Source organism: Ascaphus truei, chromosome 1 (assembly GCF_040206685.1).
Source record: "Ascaphus truei isolate aAscTru1 chromosome 1, aAscTru1.hap1, whole genome shotgun sequence".
Classification (NCBI taxonomy): domain Eukaryota; kingdom Metazoa; phylum Chordata; class Amphibia; order Anura; family Ascaphidae; genus Ascaphus; species Ascaphus truei.
This window is the reverse complement of record NC_134483.1, coordinates 226,573,799-226,595,728: the sequence shown is the minus strand read 5'-3', so window position 1 is coordinate 226,595,728 and position 21,930 is coordinate 226,573,799. Positions and strand designations below refer to the sequence as shown.

The following is a 21,930-nucleotide window of genomic DNA, read 5'->3' as shown; positions in this document are numbered from 1 at the left end:
AATTTTGTAAGCATTGTAATCAAGTTTAGTGTGGGTTTTCCTGCCCTTATTTCTCATTTATATCTCAGCTGCCCTGTCCCATGTCTTTGGGGTTGATTGATTAACATGCAAAGGATATAGAAAACTCTCATTAGCTCAATGTGGCTGTTTGATATTTGTATTTTTATGAAATGATTAATCTATGCTAATGTTGTATCTTATTATACAAACGCATTTTTCTATAATAATAGATCTTTGTTAGGAAGTCCTATGTCACTTTTTTACGAGTCCTGTAAAGAGTAATATTTGCAGTCGTGAAAGATCACGTACAAATGTAGCAGGCGTTAATGCTTGCGCTGGTGAGTTGCAGCAGAAAACACATAGCGCGTCAGCGGGAGCAGACACCATTGTGTCTACAGTATCTGCGCGCAAAAGGGGTTGGGCTAATGTGTTATTACACCTGCTGTTTAGCATCAGTGAGTGCAATAACACCTGCTACATCTGTAGTAGTAACTACAGGTGCTCACAGCATGACCCCACACTGCCAGACACATTTCTGCACCACAGAGCTTGCAGTTTGAGGAAATGAGATAAAGGGAATACGATAGATTTTAGGAGTTGGGACAATTAAATAAAATATTGAAATATTGTACATTTACTTTGATTTTAATTAATGTGATATTGAAGAATGATCAAAATGGTACAGGGAAATGTTTGGTTAATTAAAAAAAAGGTTTTCTTGTACTTCTAATTGATTAACACTGAGAAATAACTTGACCAAAGAAATTGGTATCTAGCACAATGGGAGTATAGCAGCAAGTTAATAGCACATGAGATTTAGCAACCTCACAAAGGTCCTATGCCAGTATATTTTAATGTACTTTAATTTGCCATAAAACTGTTGAAATGCACATTAATGCTAAAGGACAGATCAACATGGTAGTTTTATTTAATAACAACATTTCCTGCAATTCATTTGTAGATCAAATTGAAGGAGATATTTGAAACTCCAACCGAAATTAGCCTCGTTCTTGAATTGGTGACTGGAGGAGAATTGTTTGACAGGTGAGTAAACTAGCATCTGATGGCTGTCAGGTGTTTCGTTAGTCATGCTCAATCATGGTTGATTGCTATTCCTTTTTTTCTATTATTGGACTTATTAAAAAAATTACAACCACATGTGTATCTACCAATCTATATGTTTCCGTTCCAGACGGTTTATAATAGTTGATATGAAAAAATGTTGTATGGTGCTCTAAAGAAAAAGCCACAATGTAGTAAGCTTAATGTTTGGAAAATTAACCCATTGAGTAGATAGCTGTCCAAACAGATGTATACTGGTATAATATGATCCCACGTAGCACAGTAGTAAGGATATAATCATAAACACCTGCCGGTGACCATTATTAGTAAACATCCAATTCCATGAAACAGTAGAGAAGTATCAAAGTAATATCCAAATAAAGTAGATAAACTGGAATAAACTCACATGGGATGAATGTCCACGATATGCAGTAAGTCCAATGTTTCCAGTGATCCAAGGGTTAAGTGTGCCTCCGTCTGTAGATGAACATGAGGAAGGAGAGAAAAAATAAAAAAAATGGAGCACTACATCCAGTGCTGACAGATCAGCAAATAACAACAAGAATGCGTTCCCATAATAAAAATTGAAGCTAATTTAATGGATCAAAAATAACAAACAAAAAACACCAACGCGTTTTGGACTATAGATAACCCTTTATCAAGGTGAAAGACTTGATAAAGGGCTATCTATAGTCCAAAACGCGTTGGTGTTTTTTGTTTGTTATTTTTGATCCATTAAACTAGCTTCAATTTTTATTATGGGAACACATTCTTGTTGTTATTTGCTGATCTGCCAGCACTGGATGTAGTGCTCCGTTTTTTTTCTTTCTCCTCTCTCCTTCCTCATATAATAGTTGATATACTGTTTTCTCTGCTATATATGTCATCACTGTTCACCTGTATCATAGACCTCTGAAACATCACTATGCCGATTAATATAATTTCCCAAAACACCAAGGGCCTAAATACCCCCCATAAGAGACAAATTGCTCTATCAGAGGCTAAAAGACTAGCAGGAGATATAATTTTGTTGCAAAAAACACATCTGAAAAAGAGGATCAATCATTGCTGTATAGTAGTGATTACCCTCTAATCTATCACTCATCATCCCATATGAAAAAAAAACCGAGGTGGCTACACTTTTCCATAAAAATTTAAACTTTAAAGTAGACAAAATTAAAAGTGATCTCGCTGGGAGAATCCTACTCATTACAGGATCACTGGACTCTACCCATCTAACAATAGTTAACATCTATGCCCCTAACGGAAATCAAGAATACTTTTTCCAGGAGCTAACAAATGTAATAAACTCTGTCCAGAAATGTTTTCTAATCTTAGCAGGAGACTTAAACGCAATAATGGACCCAAATTTAGATAAATTCCCCAGTCTTCTATCACCACAAAAGATAGTTCCCTCCACTCGTGGTCTTGTATCCATGACCAAGGAACTGAGGGTAGTAGACTCCTAGAGATTAATGAACAATAAGGTAATAGATTTTTCTTTCTTCTCTTCCCCCCATAACAGCTATTCATAGACTATATTTTAATTGATCAACAAATTAGTGATAACATTTCCTAAGCAATAATTGCCCCCTCTGCTTGGTCGGACCACTCTACAATTATAACTAAACTGGATGGCCTCACAACCAAAAACAAAACAAGGTCGTGGTCCTTAAATGAATCATTACTGTCGAACCCACACAATCTTCAACAAATGGAAGAGGAACTGATCCAATATTTTGAAATAAATAGCACCCCGGAAGTTTCCCCTTTTACCCTTTGGGAGGCCCATAAGTCAGTGATTAGAGGTAAGCTGATTGCTCTGGCTTCTCGAAAAAAGAAGGAAAAAACTAAACAAATTGAAACCCTAACACAAAAATTATCAGAACTAGAAACTATTCATAAAACAAACCCTTCCTGAAAAAAACTATAGACAAATAATTTCAGTTAGAGGCCAACTAAATCTTTTGTTAGTGACAAATGCAGAAAGAGCTATAAGATGGACTCAACAGGAATATTACGAAAAAAGCAATAAGGCAGATAGAATGCTGGTCCGTAAGTTAAAGCAAAAACAAGTTAAAGCTAAAATCCATATATTTACACCAAAAATTGATTGGTATCTCATAGCCCCAAAGTTATAAGTGATGCTTTTAAAGAATATTATTGTCACGGGAGACTCCTGTGGTGAGTAGGATCTCGGTGGCCAGAACAGCAGGAGCGTAGTAGGGGTCACAAGCAGAGATCAGAGGCAGGCGGCAGATAGCGAAATCAGGTAACAAGCAGGGGTCCGAGGCAGGCGGCAGGTAGCGAAGTCAGGTAACAAGCAGAGGTCATCAACGAGGAGACTGGAACAGGACAGGTGGGGCAGGACAGGTCCGGGAGCAGGGACTGAGAACAGGGAGCAGGGACTGAGACTGGGGAGCAGGGACTGAGACCGGGGAGCAAGGAACAAACAGGGACAAGCCAGATTACCAGCAAGGGCCTTTACTGCAAACAGACTCAAATACAGGTACAGGAAAAAATTAGGATCAGAGGCATGTGCATAGGAGTCTGACTTGAAACAGAGGCAAGGGAGGAACAGGAAAGGGAGGTTTATATATGCAGGCTGAGAGGGAGCACAGGTGCAGAGGTGTCAGGTATCAGAGTCTGGAATGTTCCTTAGTTTAGCAGCAGCAATCCCGGTGGACAAGTATAGGTACTGCAGGCTAGAACAAGACATTGAGAGTGGCAGCAGTCCCGGTGGCCAAGCATGGGTACAGCAGGCTAAAGAATATGACAATTATACATCTCTTTACAATCTGTCTGGCCCAGTGGGAGGCTCAGCTAAAAACAAAAAAGCAAAAAAGATTCAGAACTTTCTAACAGAATGCCGATTCCCCACATTGGAGCCAAATGATATAATAAATCTTGAAAAAACTATAGAGCCCCCTGAAATTTTGGAGTCTATTAAATCTTTGAAAAATGGGAAGGCCCCTGGTCCGGATGGATTTTCAAATATTTACTGCAATAAATTTTCCACACTACTGCTCCCATACTTAACCAAGATATTTTAAGCCAGGTCCTAGGAAGCCAGAGGTAAGAGGAGTCGTATGCGTAGCAGGGTTCAAGGGATACCAGAGAGCAGAGTAGTCCTGGGTAAGCAGGGGTCAAAGCCAGGGAAATCCAAGGTAACACAGGAGCAGGAAATCACAGGAACACAGAGGGAACACAGCATAGGTCAGGTACACACAGGGAAACAGGAACTATGCAGAGCGGGCAAGAAGTGAACAGACAGGGGTTATAAAGGAGGGCATACCAATAGGAGAGAGGGGAGGAGTAGAGAGAGAAGTGGGAGACAACAGGGATAGGACAGGGAGAGAAGAGGAGGATACAGAATGGGCAGTCAGGGGAATGGCCTGTAAGGCTTGGGAGGCGGAGACATGGGGAACAGGATAAGAAGAGCCTGTGCGCGCGCCCCCTGTAAGCTGGGGATGCGCGCGCACAGGTTGCAACACAGAGAGGGACCGCATGGAGCAAGGGAAGACTGCAGGAGGAGGACGTAGCCCAGAGAAGAGGGGTGCGCGCGCGACACATGACCGCGAGATGGCATGCAGTGGCAGGGAGGAGGAAGCATGTGAGCCAGGGGGAGTATTGGCGGGGCGTGTGCGCGCGCCCTCCTTGGGCTGAGAGAGCGCACGCACCGGACGCGTCACCAGGCGTGTGGAATGCCGCGCCGCGGGCACCACGCAAGCTGGAGGCAATGGGACGGGTGGCACCACAGGTGAAGGTAAAGGAGCTACCGCAGGCGAGAGGGAGCAGGGAGGATCAAAGTAGGGGCTCAGGGAGCGCGTGAGTATGCGAGACCTGTGGGGAACGCGCTGCGGGAAGGGGAGAGAGGTTGAAGGTGAAGGAGAGGAGTGGGAAGGAGTAGAAAGGGTAACAGGAGAAGGGAGAGAGGGACAAGAGAGGAAGGAATCTCCTGAGTCGTCACAGTATCCCCCCCTTGAGGATCAATCTCCGAGTGATCCAACCACGGCTTAAGGGGGAATTTCTGGTGAAACTGGGAAAGCAACCTTGGGGCGTGGACGTGATGTGCAGGTACCCAGGAACGTTCCTCAGGACCATAGCCCTTCCAGTGTACTAAAAACTGAAGTCCTTTTTTGGAGAAACGCGAGTCGATGAGATACTGTATCTCGTATTCCTGTTGACCCAGGGTGGACACTGGATTGGGTCTCCAAGAGGGGTCCGGAAAATGAGAACTGGACACAAATTTCTTAAGGAGGGAAACATGAAACACTGACGGGATTTTCATTGAGGGGGAAGATCGAGGCGATAGGCTACTGGATTAACCTTCTCTAGGATTTTGAATGGTCCCAAGAATCTAGGGGACAGTTTCGGTGAAGGAGTTTTGAGCCTGATATTTTTGGATGACAGCCAGACCAGATAACCAGGTTGGAAAGAAGGACCCTTTTGGCAGTGACGATCAGCCTTGGTTTTTTCTTTGGCAACCGCAGACTGTAAGGACTTGAGAATCTTTTTGCAGGATTCTTGTAAATTTGTGATATGAGAGTTGGCTGCAGGAACACCAGAAGGAGAAGGTGAGAGATGGAGACTAGTGGGGTGAAAGCCACAGTTGATAAAGAAAGGAGACTTCTGAGTAGACTCGTTCCTCAAGGAATTAATGGCAAATTTGGCCCATGGTAGAAGATCCACCCAGTTATCTTGTGAGTCAGACATGAAGCATCTTAGATACTGTTCAAGAGTTTGGTTCATCCTTTCAGTTTGACCGTTGGTTTGTAGATGGTATCCAGAGGAGAACAAGAGGGAGATACCCAATCTTTGAGAGAAAGCCTGCAAGAATTTCGAGCTGAACTGGGACCCACGGTCTGAGACGATAGAAATGGGAACGCCATGCAGCCTGAAGATCTCTTTGGAGAAGACGTCCGCCAAGGTGGCAGAGTTGGGAAGACCCTTGAGGTAAATAAAGTGAGCCTGCTTTGAAAATCTATCAACCATGACCAAAATAGTGTTCATCCCCTTGGAAATAGGTAGCTCAACAATAAAGTCCATCGAAATGGTTTTTCCAGGGTTGTTCAGGGATGGGAAAGGGTAGCAGAAGTCCAGAAGGTTTATGATGGAGGGTTTTACTCTGGGCACATACAGGACAGGCGGAAGTAAATTCGAGAATATCTTGATTCATCTTAGGCCACCAACAAGTCTGTTTAATGGGATCAGCCGTCCTTTTGAAGCCTGGATGACCAACTGCTGTAGAGGAATGACCCCAAAGTAAGATTTTATGGCGGAAACGTGGAGCCACGTAGAGACGTCCTTCTGGTACCCTGATCCTGCTGGGAATATGTGCTTGTGCCTTGTGAATCTTGTCCAATACATCAAAGTTGTTAGCAGAGATTATGCACTTGGCCGGGAGAATAGGTTCTGAGATTTCTTTAGCCTCAGTCTCAGAGGCAAACTGATGAGAAAGGGCGTCCGCTTTAACATTTTTGGTCCCAGGAATATAAGAGATGGTGTAGTTGAAGCGGGATAAGAAGAGTGACCAGTGAGCCTGGCGGGAGCCCAGGCGACGAGCCCCCTTAATATATAACAAATTTTTGTGGTCGGTGAGATGAGATGTCTCCATTCCTGGAGAGCCAACTTAATGGCCAAAAGTTCACGATTACTGACATCATAATTCCTTTCTGCTGCTGAGAATTTCCGTGAAAAAAAACCACAAGGGTGGAGTTTCTCTTGGGGAGAAGTCCTCTGGGAAAGAACTGCGCCAGCTCCCACGTCTGAGGCGTCAACCTCCAAAGTAAAGGGGAGGGAGGTATCCGGATGACGAAGGATGGGGGCAGACAAAAACGCCTTCTTGAGAGTCTCAAAGGCTGCAATGGCCTCCATGACCAGGATGAGACGTCAACGCCCTTTTTGGTCAAGGCGGTGATGGGAAGAGCAATGGAAGAAATTTTTTTGATAAACTTCCTGTAATAATTGGCAAAGCCAAGAAAACGTTGCACAGCCTTGAGCGAATTAGGGAGTGGCCAGTCGAGAACCGCCTTCAGCTTCTCTGGGTCCATGGAGAAACGTTGGCTGGAGATGATATAGCCTAGGAAGGCCGTGGAAGCCTGGTGAAACAAACACTTCTCCATCTTGGCGTAAAGACGGTTAGAATGAAGCCTGGAGAGCACAAGTTTGGTATGTTGAATGTGTTCCTCCAGATTTTTAGAAAATATAAGAATGTCGTCTAGATAGACAATGACAAACGTTCCCAATACGTCACGGAAGATGTCGTTCATAAATTCCTGAAACACGGCCAGGCGTTACACAGCCCAAAGGGCATAACAAGATATTCATAGTGTCCAGAACGTGTGTTAAATGCTGTTTTCCACTCGTTTCCCTCCCTTATACGAATGAGATTATAGGCACCCCTTAAGTCAAGTTTTGAGAAGATAGAGGCCCCTTGGAGACGATCGAACAGTTCAGAAATGAGCGGAAGCGGATACCGTTTTTTCACCGTGATCCTATTGAGACCGCGGAAGTCTATGCATGGCCTCAGTGATCCATCCTTCTTCTTCACAAAGAAAAAGCCAGCACCGGCAGGAGAGGTGGAGTTGCGGATGAAACCTTTTTTTCCAGATTTTCCTGAATATAAGTAGTCATGGCCTCGGTCTCCGGGATGGAGAGTGGGTAAGACTTAGTCTTTGGCAGAACAGTCCCAGGGATGAGGTCGACCAGGCAATCGTACGGGCGATGAGGAGGGAGGACCTCTGCTTGTACGTTGCTGAACACATCCAGGTACTCATGGTACACGGCAGGCAGGGACAAACATTCGGCAGGTACGGAGTCCAGACCAGCAAGCACGACCACGGGAGGATCCGCTGGCATAGTATCTGTGGACAAAGGCCACTGGATAGGCAGAGTACCGGACCAATCAATGCGCGGATTGTGGAGTTGAAGCAAAGGCAATCCTAATATAATTTGTACGGAAGGGGATTGGAAAACGTCAAAGACAATTACCTCCTTGTGACCATCAGCCAGGGTCAAGGTAAGAGGAATAGACTCCCAGATGATGAAAGCCGGCTGGAGTGATCGTCCGTCGATGGCCTCAAGGCAACTGGGCTCTTCCTTCTGACCATGGGAATTTGATTCTCCAATGCGAACTGCTGGTCCAGGAAATTACCGCCCGATCCGGAATCGATGAAGGTTGGGACCCTCCAGCATGGCTGGTAGCATAAACTTCTTTGGGAGTGCCTTGGAAGGAGAGGGGTTAGGAGAGACAGTACCCAGTAGAAGCCCCTCTACCTTTACTGGGTGTGCCCGTTTCCTGGCTTCAAGGGACAATTCTGAAGACGATGTTCCGAGGAAGCACAGTAGAAACACAGCCTGTTCTGGCGCCGCCACGCTCTCTCAGTTGCCTGGAGTTGTTGACTGCCGACCTGCATAGGTTCAGAAGCCTCCAGTGCCAGGAGAGGAGTAGCAACTGACCTGTAAGAAACAACAGAGGGAAAAGAACGGGAACAGTGTTTCTCCTGTCGTCGCTCCTGCGTGTGCTGATCCATGCGTACGCTCAGGGTGATGAGTTCCTCCAGGGACGTAGGCTGGGCGTGAGTAGCCAGATCATCTTTCAACGGATCTGAGAGTCCGTGCCAGAACGCAGCAATGAGGGCCTCATCATTCCATTGGACTTCGGCGGCCAGCGTACGGAACACGATGGCGTATTTGGCAGCTGAATTTTGACCCTGAGAAACATGGAAGAAGAGAATGCGGCTGTCTCGTGCCGTGCGGGGGTATCAAACACAAGTTGAAATTCACGTCTGAATAAAGTATAATCTTGCGTTATTTCGCATCTATGCTCCCATAGGGGAGAGGCCCAGGCAAGAGCGTCTCCGGTGAGCAGAGCGTAAATATAAGCAATTTTAGCACGGCCAGTAGGAAACAGAGAGGGAGACATTTCAAACTGCACCTCACATTGGTTTAAGAAACCGCGGCAGTTAAGGGGGTTCCCATCATAGCGATTCTGAGAGGGAATCCAGGGCTGGCGTAGTTAGTGGCCATTGTTGGCGTGGAAGCCGTGGAACTCTCCTGACGGGTAAAGGTGGCCAATTGCTGGGAGACAGTGGACAGCTGATCGCTAACAAAGCATAAGGCCTCTATGGTAATACTTGTACCCACCTCAGGGGGGTCTGCGTTTGTTGGGCTCTGCATAAAGTCACGCCTGTATACCCGCAGACCTGGCTAGACCCCAGTACTGAGGTGGGAACGGTATGATACCAAACACCCACAGAAGTGGGAGCAAGCCCGGAGTGTGGTATGGCGTTGCTGGGCCTGTTGGAAGAGTTGTTAGTATATACTTGCAACGCTTCGGGATGTCCGTAAGAATAGTCGTGTCCGTGTGCCAATGTTCAGGAGTCCAGAGGTTAGAAACGTCAGAGTATAAGCCAGGTCCTAGGATGCCAGAGGTAAGCAGAGTCGTATGCGTAGCAGGGTTCAAAGGGATACCAGAGAGCAGAGTAGTCCAGGGTAAGCATGGGTCAAAGCCAGGGAAATCCAAGGTAACACAGGAGCAGGAAATCACAGGAACACAGAGGGAGCACAGCATACAGTAGCGACATATCTTATTGAACTAAATACCGGCGGCATGCCGGGATCTGCCCCAGCTGCCGCCAGTAATGCACGCGCGCCGCCGCGTTCCCCCACTCACCCCCCCTCCTCCATCGCGCGCAATTTACACACGCTTCCGGACCCCTGTACCCCTTCTGCTCTGCCACTCTGCTTCCCCGAACCCCCGCTTACCTTAATGTCATCTCCAGGGGTGTCGGGGAAGCCTGGGGAAGCCGGGGAAGACGGGGAAGCCGGGCGCGCATGTGACTGTGACGTCACAGTGCGCCGCCACGCGCCGCGGCTACCCGCTTCCCAGCCACATACAGCCAGCGGCTTTTGCTCGAATAAGAGCTGCCGCTGCTGTAGGTCAGGTACACACAGGGAAACAGGAACTATGCAGAGCGGGGAAGAAGTGGACAGACAGGGGTTGTAAAGGAGGACATACAATAGGAGAGAGGGGAGGAGTAGAGAGAGAAGTGGGAGACAACAGGGATAGGACAGGGAGAGAAGAGGAGGAGACAGAAGGGGCAGTCAGGGGAATGGCCTGTAAGGCTTGGGAGGCGGGGACATGGGGAAAAGGATAAGAAGAGCCTGTGTGTGTGCCCCCTGTAAGCTGGGGATGCACGCACACAGGTTGCAACACAGAGAGGGACCGCATGGATCAAGGGAAGACTGCAGGAGGAGGACGGAGCCCAGAGAAGGGTTGTGCGCGCGTGACACATGACCACGATAGCATGCAGCGGCAGGGAGGAGGAAGCATGTGAGCCAGGGGGAGTATTGGCAGAACGTGTGCACGCGCCATCCATGGGCTGAGGGAGCGCACGCACCGTACACGTCACCATGCGTGCGGAACGCCGCGCCACGGGCACCACGCAAGGAGGAGGCAACGGGACTAATGGCACCACAGGGGAAGGTAAAGGAGATACCGCGGGGGAGAGGGAGCGGGGAGGATCAAAGCAGGGGCTCAGGGAGCGCGTGGGTATGCGAGACCTGCGGGGAACGTGCTGCGGCAAGGGGAGAGAGGTAGAAGGTGAAGGAGAGGAGTGGGAAGGAGTAGAAAGGGTAACAGGAGATGGGAGAGAGGGACAAGGAGAGGAAGGAATCTCCTGAGTCGTCACAACTAAACAGTATTCTTCCAAGATTGATCTATCAGGCTGGTTTTGTTTTGGTCAGACAAGCCCTTCAAAACACAAGGAGGAAGGTGAATTAATACACGTAGCAAAACAAACCACACGCCCATATTTATTACTTTCATTAGACACAGAAAAAGCATTTGATAGACTGGATTGGCAGTTTATGAAGGCCACGCTCTCACAAATGGGATTCATTCCCAAAATTGTAAACAACATAAACACGCCATAACTCTGTCACAACGGCCATAGTAAAAACAAATAACTCCTTGTCGGACCCTTTTCCAATATCAAATGGAACCAGACAGGAGTGTCCACTGCCCCCCTTGTTGTTTGCTTTGGCCATAGAACCATTAGCCTGCCAGATTAGAATGAATCCCAATATATCGGGTATTCCTGTTGGAAAGGAGGAATTCAAAATAGGTTTGGAATTCCTGATTTGGAAGGATAGCCACACTTAAAATGAATATTTTACCTAGATTACTTAACCTTTTCCAAACTCTCCTGTAGAAATTTGCCAGAAGGATCTAACTAATATTCAAAAGAAAATACTGAAATTTGTTTGGCAAAATAGACGTCCCAGAGTCCGCAAAGACATCCTTTATAAACCTAAGTTAGACGGCGGCTTAGCCCTCCCAAACGTACAGAAGTACTACAGAACTGCACAATTAGGGCAATTAATTAGTTGACATTCAAACCCAACCAACAAAAGATGGGTTGACCTAGAAGAACTGATCTGCTCCCCATTTAAAATCAAGAATCACCTCTGGCTTAATAAAAAATCTAGACCAGCCGAGGTTTACAAAAACCCGGTGATATATTTTGCCTGTAATCTTTGGGACTCCCTTAAAGCTAGGTTTCAAGTATCTAGTTTCCCATCCCTCATGCAACCTCTGTTTTCAGATCTGTCTCTCCCTTTTTACACCGATGACCGGCAATCTAACCCTTGGGTCCAAAAAGGACTCTTAAGAGTTAATAATATTCTCATCAAAGTTAAAGTCCCTCCATTTACTTCGTTACAAACAAGCCACGGCATTCCCTCCTCTGAATTTTTCAGATTTCTCCAAATCAGGCAGTATATTCAATCCATCTACAAGCCAAACCAACCACATGTGTTAACCCTATACGAAGACTGGTGTCTACGCTAGCCTCTTATAAAGGGCATTACTTCCAGGTTATATCATAGTTTGACTCGGGTCAAAAATAGCCAAAGTCCTGATAAATATATGATATCCTGGGAGGAAGAGTTAAATACCAATTTGGACCTTGATGTCTGGAAAGATGGGGGGCGAAGGGCGGGGAGGGAGTGGGGGGCGAAGGGCAGTGGAGGGGGTGGGGGGCGAAGGGCAGGGGAGGGGGTGGGGGGCAAAGGGCAGGGGGAGGGGGTGGGGGGCAAAGGGCAGGGGGGCAAAGGGCAGGGGGTGGGGGGCTAAGGGCAGGGGGAGGGGGTTGGGGGAGAAGGGCATGAAGGGCAGGGGTAGGGGGTGAAGGGCAGGAGTAGGGCATGGGGGGTGAAGGGCAGGGGTAGGGGTGAAGGGCAGGGGTAGGTGGTGAAGGGTAGGGGTAGGGGTGGGGGTGAAGAGCAGGGATAGGGCATGGGGGTGAAGGGCAGGGGGGGTGAAGGGCAGGGGTAGGGGGGTGAAGGGCAGGGGTGGGGGTGAATGGCAGGGGGGGTGGGACATGAAGGGCAGGGGGTGGGAGGGTGAAGGGCAGGGGTAGGGGGGGTGAAGGGCAGGGGTAGGAGGTGAAGGGCAGGGGTAGGGGGGTGAAGGGCAGGGGTAGGGGGGGTGAAGGGCAGGGGTAGGGGGTTGTGAAGGGCAGGGGTATGGGGGGGTGAAGGGCAGGGATAGGGGGGGTGAAGGGCAGGGTAGGGGGGGTGAAGGGCAGGGGTAGGTGAAGGGCAGGGGTAGGTGAAGGGCAGGAGTAGGGGGGGTGAAGGGCAGGGTTAGGGGAGTGAATGGCAGGGGTAGGGGGGGTGAAGGGCAGGGGTAAGGGTGGTGAAGGGCAGGGGCAAGGGGGTAAAGGGCAGGGGTAGGTGAAGGGCAGGGGTAGGTGAAGGGCAGGAGTAGGTGAAGGGCAGGGGTAGGGGGGGTGAAGGGCAGGGGTAGTGGGGGTGAAGAGCAGGGGTATGGGGGGTGAAGGGCAGGGGTAGGGGGGTGAAGGGCAGGGGTGGTAGGGGGGGTGAAGGGCAGGGGTAGGGTGGGGTGAAGGGCAGGGTTAGGCGGGGGTGAAGGGCAGGGGTTGGGGGGGTGAAGGGCAGGCGTTGGGGGGGTAAAGGGCAGGCATAGGGGGGTAAAGGGCAAGGATAGGAGGGGGTGAAGGGCAGGGGTAGGGGGTGGGGCGAAGGGTGTGAAGGGCAGAGGTAGGGGGTGAAGGGCAGGAGTAGGGCATGGGGGGTGAAGGGCAGGGGTAGGGGGTGGAGGGTGAAGGGCAGGGGGGCGAAGGGCAGGCGGTGGGGGGCAAAGGGCAGGGGTAGGAGGTGGGGGGGCGAAGGGCAGGGGTAGGTGGTGAAGGGTAGGGGTAGGGGGTGGGGGGTGAAGGGCAGGGGTAGGGCATAGGGGGTGAAGGGCAGGGGGGTGAAGGGCAGGGGTAGGGGGGGTGAAAGGCAGGGGTAGGGGGGGTGAAGGGCAGGGGGTGGGGGGGGGGTGAAGGGCAGGGGGTGGGGAGGGGTGAAGGTCAGGGGTAGGGGGGGTGAAGGGCAGGGGTAGGGGGGGTGAAGGGCAGGGGTAGGGCGGGTGAAGGGCAGGGGTAGGGTGGTGGTGAAGGGCATGGGTAGGGGGGGTGAAGGGCAGGGGTAGGGGGGGTGAAGGGGAGGGGTAGGGGGGGGTGAAGGGCAGGGGTAGGGGGGTGAAGGGCAGGGTAGGTGGGGGGAAAGGCAGGGGTAGGGGGGGTGAAGGGCAGGGGTAGGGGGGGGTGAGGCAGAGTGACGGGCCAAAGGTCCAATGTGATTGCCCCTAGGGACAGGGAGACACAGGACAGACAGACAGACAGGCATACAACGGTTTGAGAAATATATATAGATTGGGAAAGCCAATGACTATAATAAAAAAGAAACTAAAGTTGTCGCCCAAATTTTAAATGCTACTAGATGCCCAATCGCCAAAAACTTGAAACAGCCTATTCCCCCATCTTTAAACCAAATAAATAACAAAATCTGTTATATAGTCTTCATGGACAGAGGTCATTACACTCTGCTCATATTACTCGACCTCTCTGCAGCATTTGACACCGTGGACCACACTCTTCTCCTTCACATTCTCCATACTTTTGGTACTCGGAACAAAGCTCTATCCTGGATCTCATCCTACCTCTCCCATCGTACTTTCACTGTCTCTTCTGCTAACACCTCCTCCACCTCTATTGATCTCTCTGTGGGGGTACCCCAGGGCTCTGTCCTGGGACCTCTTCTCTTTTCTCTGTACCCACACTCTCTAGGTGACCTAATAACATATTTTGGGTTTAAATATCACCTCTATGCTGACGACACACAAATGTACTTTTCAACACCCGACCTTACACCTGCTGTACAAACCAAAGTTTTTGAATGTCTCTCTGCTACATTATCCTGGATGGCCCTCCGCCACCTTAAACTCAACATGGCTAAAACAGAGCTCCTCATATTTCCTCCCAAACCTGGCCCTACTACCTCCTTCCACATTACTGTTGGAACTACGATCATTCACCCAGTAGCCCAAGCACGGAGCCTAGGGGTCACACTTGACTCCTCTCTCACATTCGCCCCTCACATTCGAAACATATCTAAAATCTGTCGCTTTTTCCTCCGCAATATAACAAAGATACGCCCTTTCCTCTGTTGCTCGACTGCTAAAACTCTGACAGGCCCTCATTCTCTCCCGTCTTGATTACTGTAACCTCCTGCTGTCCGGCCTTCCTGCCTCTCACCTGTCTCCCCTACAATCTATTCTAAATGCTGCTGCCAGAATCACTCTACTCTTTCCTAGATCTGTCTCAGCATCTCCCCTCCTGAAATCCCTCTCCTGGCTTCTGATCAAATCCCGCATCTCACACTCCATTCTTCTCCTCACTTTTAAAGCTTTACACTCTTTTGCCCCTCCTTACATCTCAGCCCTAATTTCTCTTTATGCACCATCCAGACTCTTACGTTCTTCTCAAGGATGTCTTCTTTCTACCCCCTTTGTATCTAAAGCCCTCTCCCGCCTTAAACCTTTTTCACTGACTGCCCCACATCTCTGGAATGCCCTTCCCCTCTGTACCCGACTAGCACCCTCTCTATCCACCTTTAAGACCCACCTTAAGACACACTTGCTTAAAGAAGCATATGAATAGTACTGTGGATATTCTGAACACATGATACATAAAGTTTCGCCCCCTGCAGACGCACTTACCAGAACTCCCTCCTACTGTCTGTACGTTCTACCTACCAATTAGACTGTAAGCTCCTCGGGGCAGGGCCTCCCCTTCCTTAATGTTACTTTTATGTCTGAAGCACTTATTCCCATGATCTGTTATTTATATTATCTGTTATTTATTTGATTACCACATGTATTACTACTGTGAAGTGATATGTATATTTAATCGCGCTATATAAATAAAGACATACAATACAATACAATATCAGTAAAACGTCCAGATAGTGTATGTGATGAAAATAAATCCAATACAATACAATACAGTGGAAAAACTCTCAGCTTACCTAAACGGTTCCACTTCACAATTTTCAGAAACATGAGCTCCTTGGTTTCGACATGCAGGAATATCCCCATATTTAGATTAGATTATTTTGAACAGAGTGACCTATGGTGAATTTAAACTCTTATTTACTATGTTGTATGGTTTCAAATGCTGTCCCCTTCACACCTCCCCGAATCCCCCTCTTTTCCTAATGTGTAATCAGATTATTTGCAACATTGTACCATTGTATTTTTCCCTTCCTTTTTTCTTTTTCTACCCCCTTTTTTTCACTTTTGAAAAAATGAGCAATAAAAAATTTAGGTAAAAAAAAATAAATTACAAGCACTTTTTCATGCCAGTAATTCCTCGTTGAAATCTCTTCCTAATAGTAAAGGCAAATAAACAAGAAAATGGACAGACTCACTCCCACTGTTAGATGGAAAAGACAGTGCAACCTGGGATTGAGTTTACTAAAAAGGTGGATTGATAAACCAAATAGAAGGAGTAGAGAGAATATCATTTTAGATACTTGCACACCTATATTTAAATAATGATAATCTACTGATTGGGATCTATCCTCAGTGCATATTATTACTTTGTGCTTGAAGTGCTTGAAGTTACTGTGGGCGGACGCTCACAGAGATATGCAAGGGAGACTCGTTATTGTGAAATTAAATAAGGCTTTTTATTGCGCCTGTTTCCTTAACATCAGGAAACCATCCAAACAAGGGGTAAACAAATGTTCCATTCACTTGGGAGTATTTCTAGTGAAATACTATGCAGTTCACAACTCCCTTAGATAAGCATGTCTCCCAGCCCCAAACACATAGCATGAAATAAGCAGATATAAGAAGTCTCATAAATGAAAGTCTTATCTGTTCCTTGTGGTTTGGAGGGAAAATCTTCTCTGTTCCTGGTTCAGCTCCCTTTTCCTCAGGGTGTGTCACCATTCAGGTTTAGAAGTTTTCCCTGTGTCTTGAAAGCAGCTCTGCTGTGTCTTCTGGCAGGGCTCAAGACAAGTTGTGAGAGTCAAAGACAATCTCTGTTCTGTCTCCAAGTTCAGCTCAGGTATGAGCTAAGGAGTCTCACTTCCTGTCTCAAAAGACAGGCTTTTGTAAGCAATCTAATCAGGCAGGTGGTGTTTGTTAATTGACTACCAGCAGTTAACCACCACACTGCTGGATTAGAGGCACGTTACTTGAACAGGGATAACTCCCCTGTTACATACCTCCCCTGTTTGTGGGAAGCTCGGGCTTGCCACGGCCAAAGCCCATCCTGCCACTCTCATTCTAGATATCTCTGTGACTTGAATGAGAGTGGATGGAGGAAGAGAACCCTCAGTCCTGCTGGGATTGGAGACCTTTCTCCAGTTTATTCGTGTCTCCTCCTGAAGGTGCTTGAGATCAGCACCCCTCAGTCGCTTGAGGAGGACTTTTTCTAAGTATAGTCTTTTTGCTACGTGCGCGGTCATGAGATTTCCCTCGCGTCGGGTACTCGTCTAATTGTAGGCATACTGTATGGCAGCAGGTGCAGAGCGTTTAAAAACAGCACTTTGAGTTTTCCGCTCTTGAAGCTGTCTCTCTGCCCTTTTCCCACTCAATGGGGTTGCTAGTTCAGCCTCTTTGAGGTTAAGTTGCAATTCCACACCCACTTCCAGAGAATGTCCCATCTTTTCAGCTTCATCAGCTAAGGATTCTTCTGGTTTTGATTCAGCACGTGTACCTTCTTTTGTTGCCTGTTGGGTGGCTGAAGTTTTTGCTAGTGCTGGTTTAGGTGGTTCAAATTTTGCAACCTTGTCTTTCAGATGAGCGGTATTCCCAGCTCTCACTGTACCCTTGTCTTCATGGGTTTTTGAGGCTGTGGGATACTGACGCTTAGTCAGGGTGAATACTTGTCCTTGTAGGACTGTAATCTCATCCGCGAGAGATCCCTGTTTTTTGAGTGCGTCTTGCAAGTCTCTTCTCAGGGAATTTATCTGCACGCTTTGCTTCCTCTGAGCTTGCTTCCACATTTTTAATGCATTGTGAAGCACTATGAATTTCTTTGCTCGGGCCACAGTTACTTGTTTTAGTTTCTGGACCTTCTTGTGCTCCCTTTTGTGCCGGGTCACCTGGTTTCTAAGCTTGGCCTCTAGCGATGCTTTGGTGATGCTCAGGGTAGCCTTCAGTTTCTCATGCTGCTTTGCGGGGACATACTGGGTCATCAGACGTTCCTGCAGCACTTGTATTTCCTTAACAGCCTGCAGATTTTCTTCCTGCAGAGTTCGCTGCTTCTCCTCTGTGCGGCAGCTGTTGGTCTCATGATGTGAGGCATCCAGTGCTCTGCGGAGTGTCTGAACCTCTTTCTGAGATACGTCTACCTCTATCCGGACACTGTTGACCTCCTGTTGTGAGGCATTCAGCTCTATGCAAAGAGTGTGAACCTCTTGCTGGAAGTCTGTCATCTGCTTCAGTGCCTCCTCATATTTCCGCTTTAGCGTAGCCACCATTTTATCAGATTGGCTCTGCTTTTCATCCATGGCGGAAATAGTAGCATTTGCAGTATCTAGCTCAGTCTTGAGATCGTCCAATTCTGTCCTGGCTAAAGAGTAAATTGTGAGCACATCTTTTTGTAGCCTCACGTTATTTTTCTGTAGCTCTGTGTAACCATCTTCCTTTTGTTTCAATTGTTCACGGAGCATATCACAGTCATGCCTGGCATTTTTCAGGGCATCTTCAGGGCTGGTCAAGGGATCGTCACTCACTGGTTCCGGCTCAGCTTCCCTGGGATGGTTGGTTGAGGCTTCCTCACTGTTGGCACCGGACAGACACTTCTTTGGGGTACACGACTTCTGCCTTGGGCCCTCTGGATATTCGGTTAACCGTAGGACGAATTCTCCATTTTCTCTAGGCTGCAGGGCAACTCGGCCCCCCTTTCCTCCACAGGATCTGCAGACTTTTTCCGCCTTTTTAATTTGGATGACACCGTCCCTTCAGGGATACTGGGGTCTCAATCTTCATTTGAAATTTTAGCAGCGTCACTGGATCCACCCGGCTTTTCTTGCAATTGTAATAGCTGATGGAAATATTCGGTGATCCACTGCTCCCGCTCTTTCTCCTGCTGATCATATTCGTCATCAAAGGGAGCGTTTTTTTTGGTTCGTGCCGAGTTCAGGCACCCCACCATTCTTGGGGTGTTTTGTGGGTGTGACTCAGTTCGGTTTCCCCGTAAGAGACGTCTTCCTCTTTATTGGACTGGAAGGGCCACTCTTCCGTGGGGTAGGGTTCATTACAGGATCGCTGCATCTTGTCCTCCATTTTTGGGCTATCAGGTGTAATTTTCTTCCTGACTTCAGGAGGCGCTATTGCAGCTGTTGCCACTGTATTTGCTAGAACCCCCAATTGTGGTAGTCCTACAGGTGGGCATATTTTGCTTGTATAGGTCGTAGCTCTCACAGGCATCTCTGTAGATTTTTTCTTTCTTGGATAAGTTTTACAATATTAGCAGTACTGTGCATGCATTTTCTCTCATCAGGTATACAAGATGTGCAGTTGCTAGGTAAAAACGTCTATTTGCTTTACACCATTTACTTGCTAGGCCCAATCTCTCTGCTTCAACCAAATAATGTGGTTTTCTGCTTGAGTTCAGTAATTTTCAGTCTCATCTTTGGGTATTATAGCATTCCCACTCCACACTTTGGGTGTCTGTTTTGCTCCCAAGATACATAGGCAAACTTTTTTACTTGCAGAAAAAAAACATTCTTTGCAGTGGAATATTTCTTTCACTCCCGGCAGGGTAACTCAACACTCAGCAATTTACTTTGAAATACCTTTTACACAGTTCAGCAATCCCTTTTTCCCCTGTAGGGCAATTTTATACTCAGCATTTGTTTGCTAAAAATTCCCCTGCTTCAGCACAGTCTTACATCAATTTTCACACTTTTCTGCATATACTCCATTCACAGCTGGTAGTCCTATGCGGTATGGCCACCTTTATTTGCAAAATCAGTACCGCTCGTGGGTCACCATTTGTATTCACTGCTTCAGCGAAACTTTTGAAAACAACAAACACCTATCCCTTTTTAAGGGCTGACTCACTTCTTGAACCCTGACTATGGCTAGAAGGCAAAACCCCTATTTCAATGACCATATTACACTTTGTGATAGGCAAATAAAGGTTTACCTGCTTCAGCAGTCTCTCTCTCTCTCCTCTTGGGATTGGGGAAAAGAGTCCATCTGTGGTTTTGTAAGTTTTCAGGGGTGTGTATCACTTTAACTCTGATCTCTGCTGCATGAGATTGTTTTTTTTTTTTTTTAAGTTGCTCAGACTGTTTGTAGGCAAAAAGCATAAAAAAAATTCACAGAAAAAATCTCTGGTCCTTTCTAACTTCAAAGACCACCTCTCGTCCCACTTCGGACACCATATGTGGGCGGACGCTCACAGAGGTATGCAAGGGAGACTCGTTATTGTGAAATTAAATAAGGCTTTTTATTGCGCCTGTTTCCTTAACATCAGGAAACCATCCAAATAAGGGGTAAACAAAGCTTCTATTCACTTGGGAGTATTTCTAGTGAAATACTATGCAGTTCACAACTCCCTTAGATAAGCATGTCTCCCAGCCCCAAAACATATAGCATGAAATAAGCAGATATAAGAAGTCTCATAAATGAAAATCTTATCTGTTCCTTGTGGTTTGGAGGGAAAATCTTCTCTGTCCCTGGTTCAGCTCCCTTTTTCTCAGGGTGTGTCACCATTCAGGTTTAGAAGTTTTCCCTGTGTCTTGAAAGCAGCTCTGCTGTGTCTTCTGGCAGGGCTCAAGACAAGTTGTGAGAGTCAAAGACAATCTCTGCTCTGTGTCCAAGTTCAGCTCAGGTATGAGCTAAGGAGTCTCACTTCCTGTCTCAAAAGACAGGCTTTTGTAAGCAATATAATCAGGCAGGTGGTGTTTGTTAATTGACTACCAACAGTTAACCACCACACTGCTGGATTAGAGGCACGTTACTTGAACAGGGATAACTCCCCTGTTACAGTTACAAATACAATCAACAAAATAGATATCCCTTGGAGGTATGTTGTTAGTAGCCAGTGTGCACTGCAACCCATCATCTGGTTTAGCTCACACTGCTAGAGCTTTTGTTCTGTATAACAGAGACTGTGTGGGTTCACCTTCTGATCTTGTTGGGTCTGACACCATACCCCATTCCTAAAATGCCTTACACAGGCCTATAAAAGCAGTGGTTGTGTGTTCAAGGCCTGATGGATGTGACATTTATTTATAAAATATTTTACCAGGAAGTAATACATTGAGAGTTACCTATCGTTTTCAAGTATGTCCTGGGCACAGAGTTAAGACAAATAATACATGGTTATAAATACAGTTACATAAATGAACAGGGTATACATTATATACAAGACATAGCATGCACAGTTAAAGATAATATATATTGTGGGCGTATGAAACAGTTACAGACCAGATTAAAATGTGTGACAGCCTTAGATTTGAAAGAACTTAAAATGTTGGATGTGAGAGTCTCTGGTATGTTGTTCCAGTTTTGGGGTGCACGGTAAGAGAAGGAGGTACGTCCGGATACTTTGTTGAGCCTTGGGACCATGAACAGTCTTTTGTAGTCTGATCTCAGTTGATAGGTGCTGATGGACATGATAGGACATGATTCCAGTTATTAGGATGGCGCCTTAGAATTATTGTCAACTCTATATAGTTGATATGCAAATCACTCAGGTGTGCTCCTTTTTCATCAGAGGCATGTCTCCCTAATTTATTTGGAGGGATGCTTGAGGGGATTATATATATACCACTGGCGGCTGCTTCTAAAATTAGATCTCCCTCTCCCCCTCCCCCTCTCTCTCATAGCGCGTCTGAAATCAGATGTATTGTAAATTCTTCTGTGTTTCATAACATTTACAAATGACCTGAACATTGCGGGGAATGCAAGGGTTCCTAGGAACCCCAGTTGAAAAACACTGTTCTAACCTGTAGTTACCTTGATAGAGTTTGTGAGAACAGCCTATTAAATTCTTGATTTCTCTGGCTCTTGTTGTAGTACGTATATTTATAAGTGTTTTCTTATTTAGTGCTATCACACAATCAATTGCTAGAAATAGCATAGGTTTCGACTTATGTTATTTTGGCATTTGTTAGTTTCCATTGCAGTATTCACACATGATAAAGGTTTCATAAAAAATGCTTCAAATGTGACAAAATAAATTGAAACACAGGTTACGTAGTCAATCAACACAAAAACAGTGAGGTAGATTTTTAGATTAATATTTAGTTGTCCTAATACTGTAACTGAAAGGAAAGTTGTTTTCCCAAAATATGCTATAAGACTAGTATTTAAATATATTTGTCACAATGAGGTTTGCGCAAGATAAGAGATAATAGTCTGTCTAGACATGATACTGCTATACATTATATTCATGAAAATCAGTTTTGAATATTTGAAGGGGAGTGGAATATATCAATATTAGACCTAGGAAGATTTCTATAATTTATAGCACTGAATATGTT

At 46.6% G+C, this 21,930-nt stretch overlaps 1 protein-coding gene across 2 annotated transcripts in view; it reads left to right on the top strand.

The window, feature by feature from the left end:
- The window catches only part of CAMK4 (calcium/calmodulin dependent protein kinase IV), a 564,785-nt gene that overhangs the window by 358,662 nt on the left and 184,193 nt on the right, over positions 1–21,930 (top strand). For both annotated transcript variants that reach the window (XM_075601861.1, XM_075601870.1), the window contains exon 4: positions 962–1,044. In XM_075601861.1, coding sequence (XP_075457976.1) covers positions 962–1,044 — 83 coding nt within the window. The remainder of the gene's footprint in view (positions 1–961; positions 1,045–21,930) is intronic.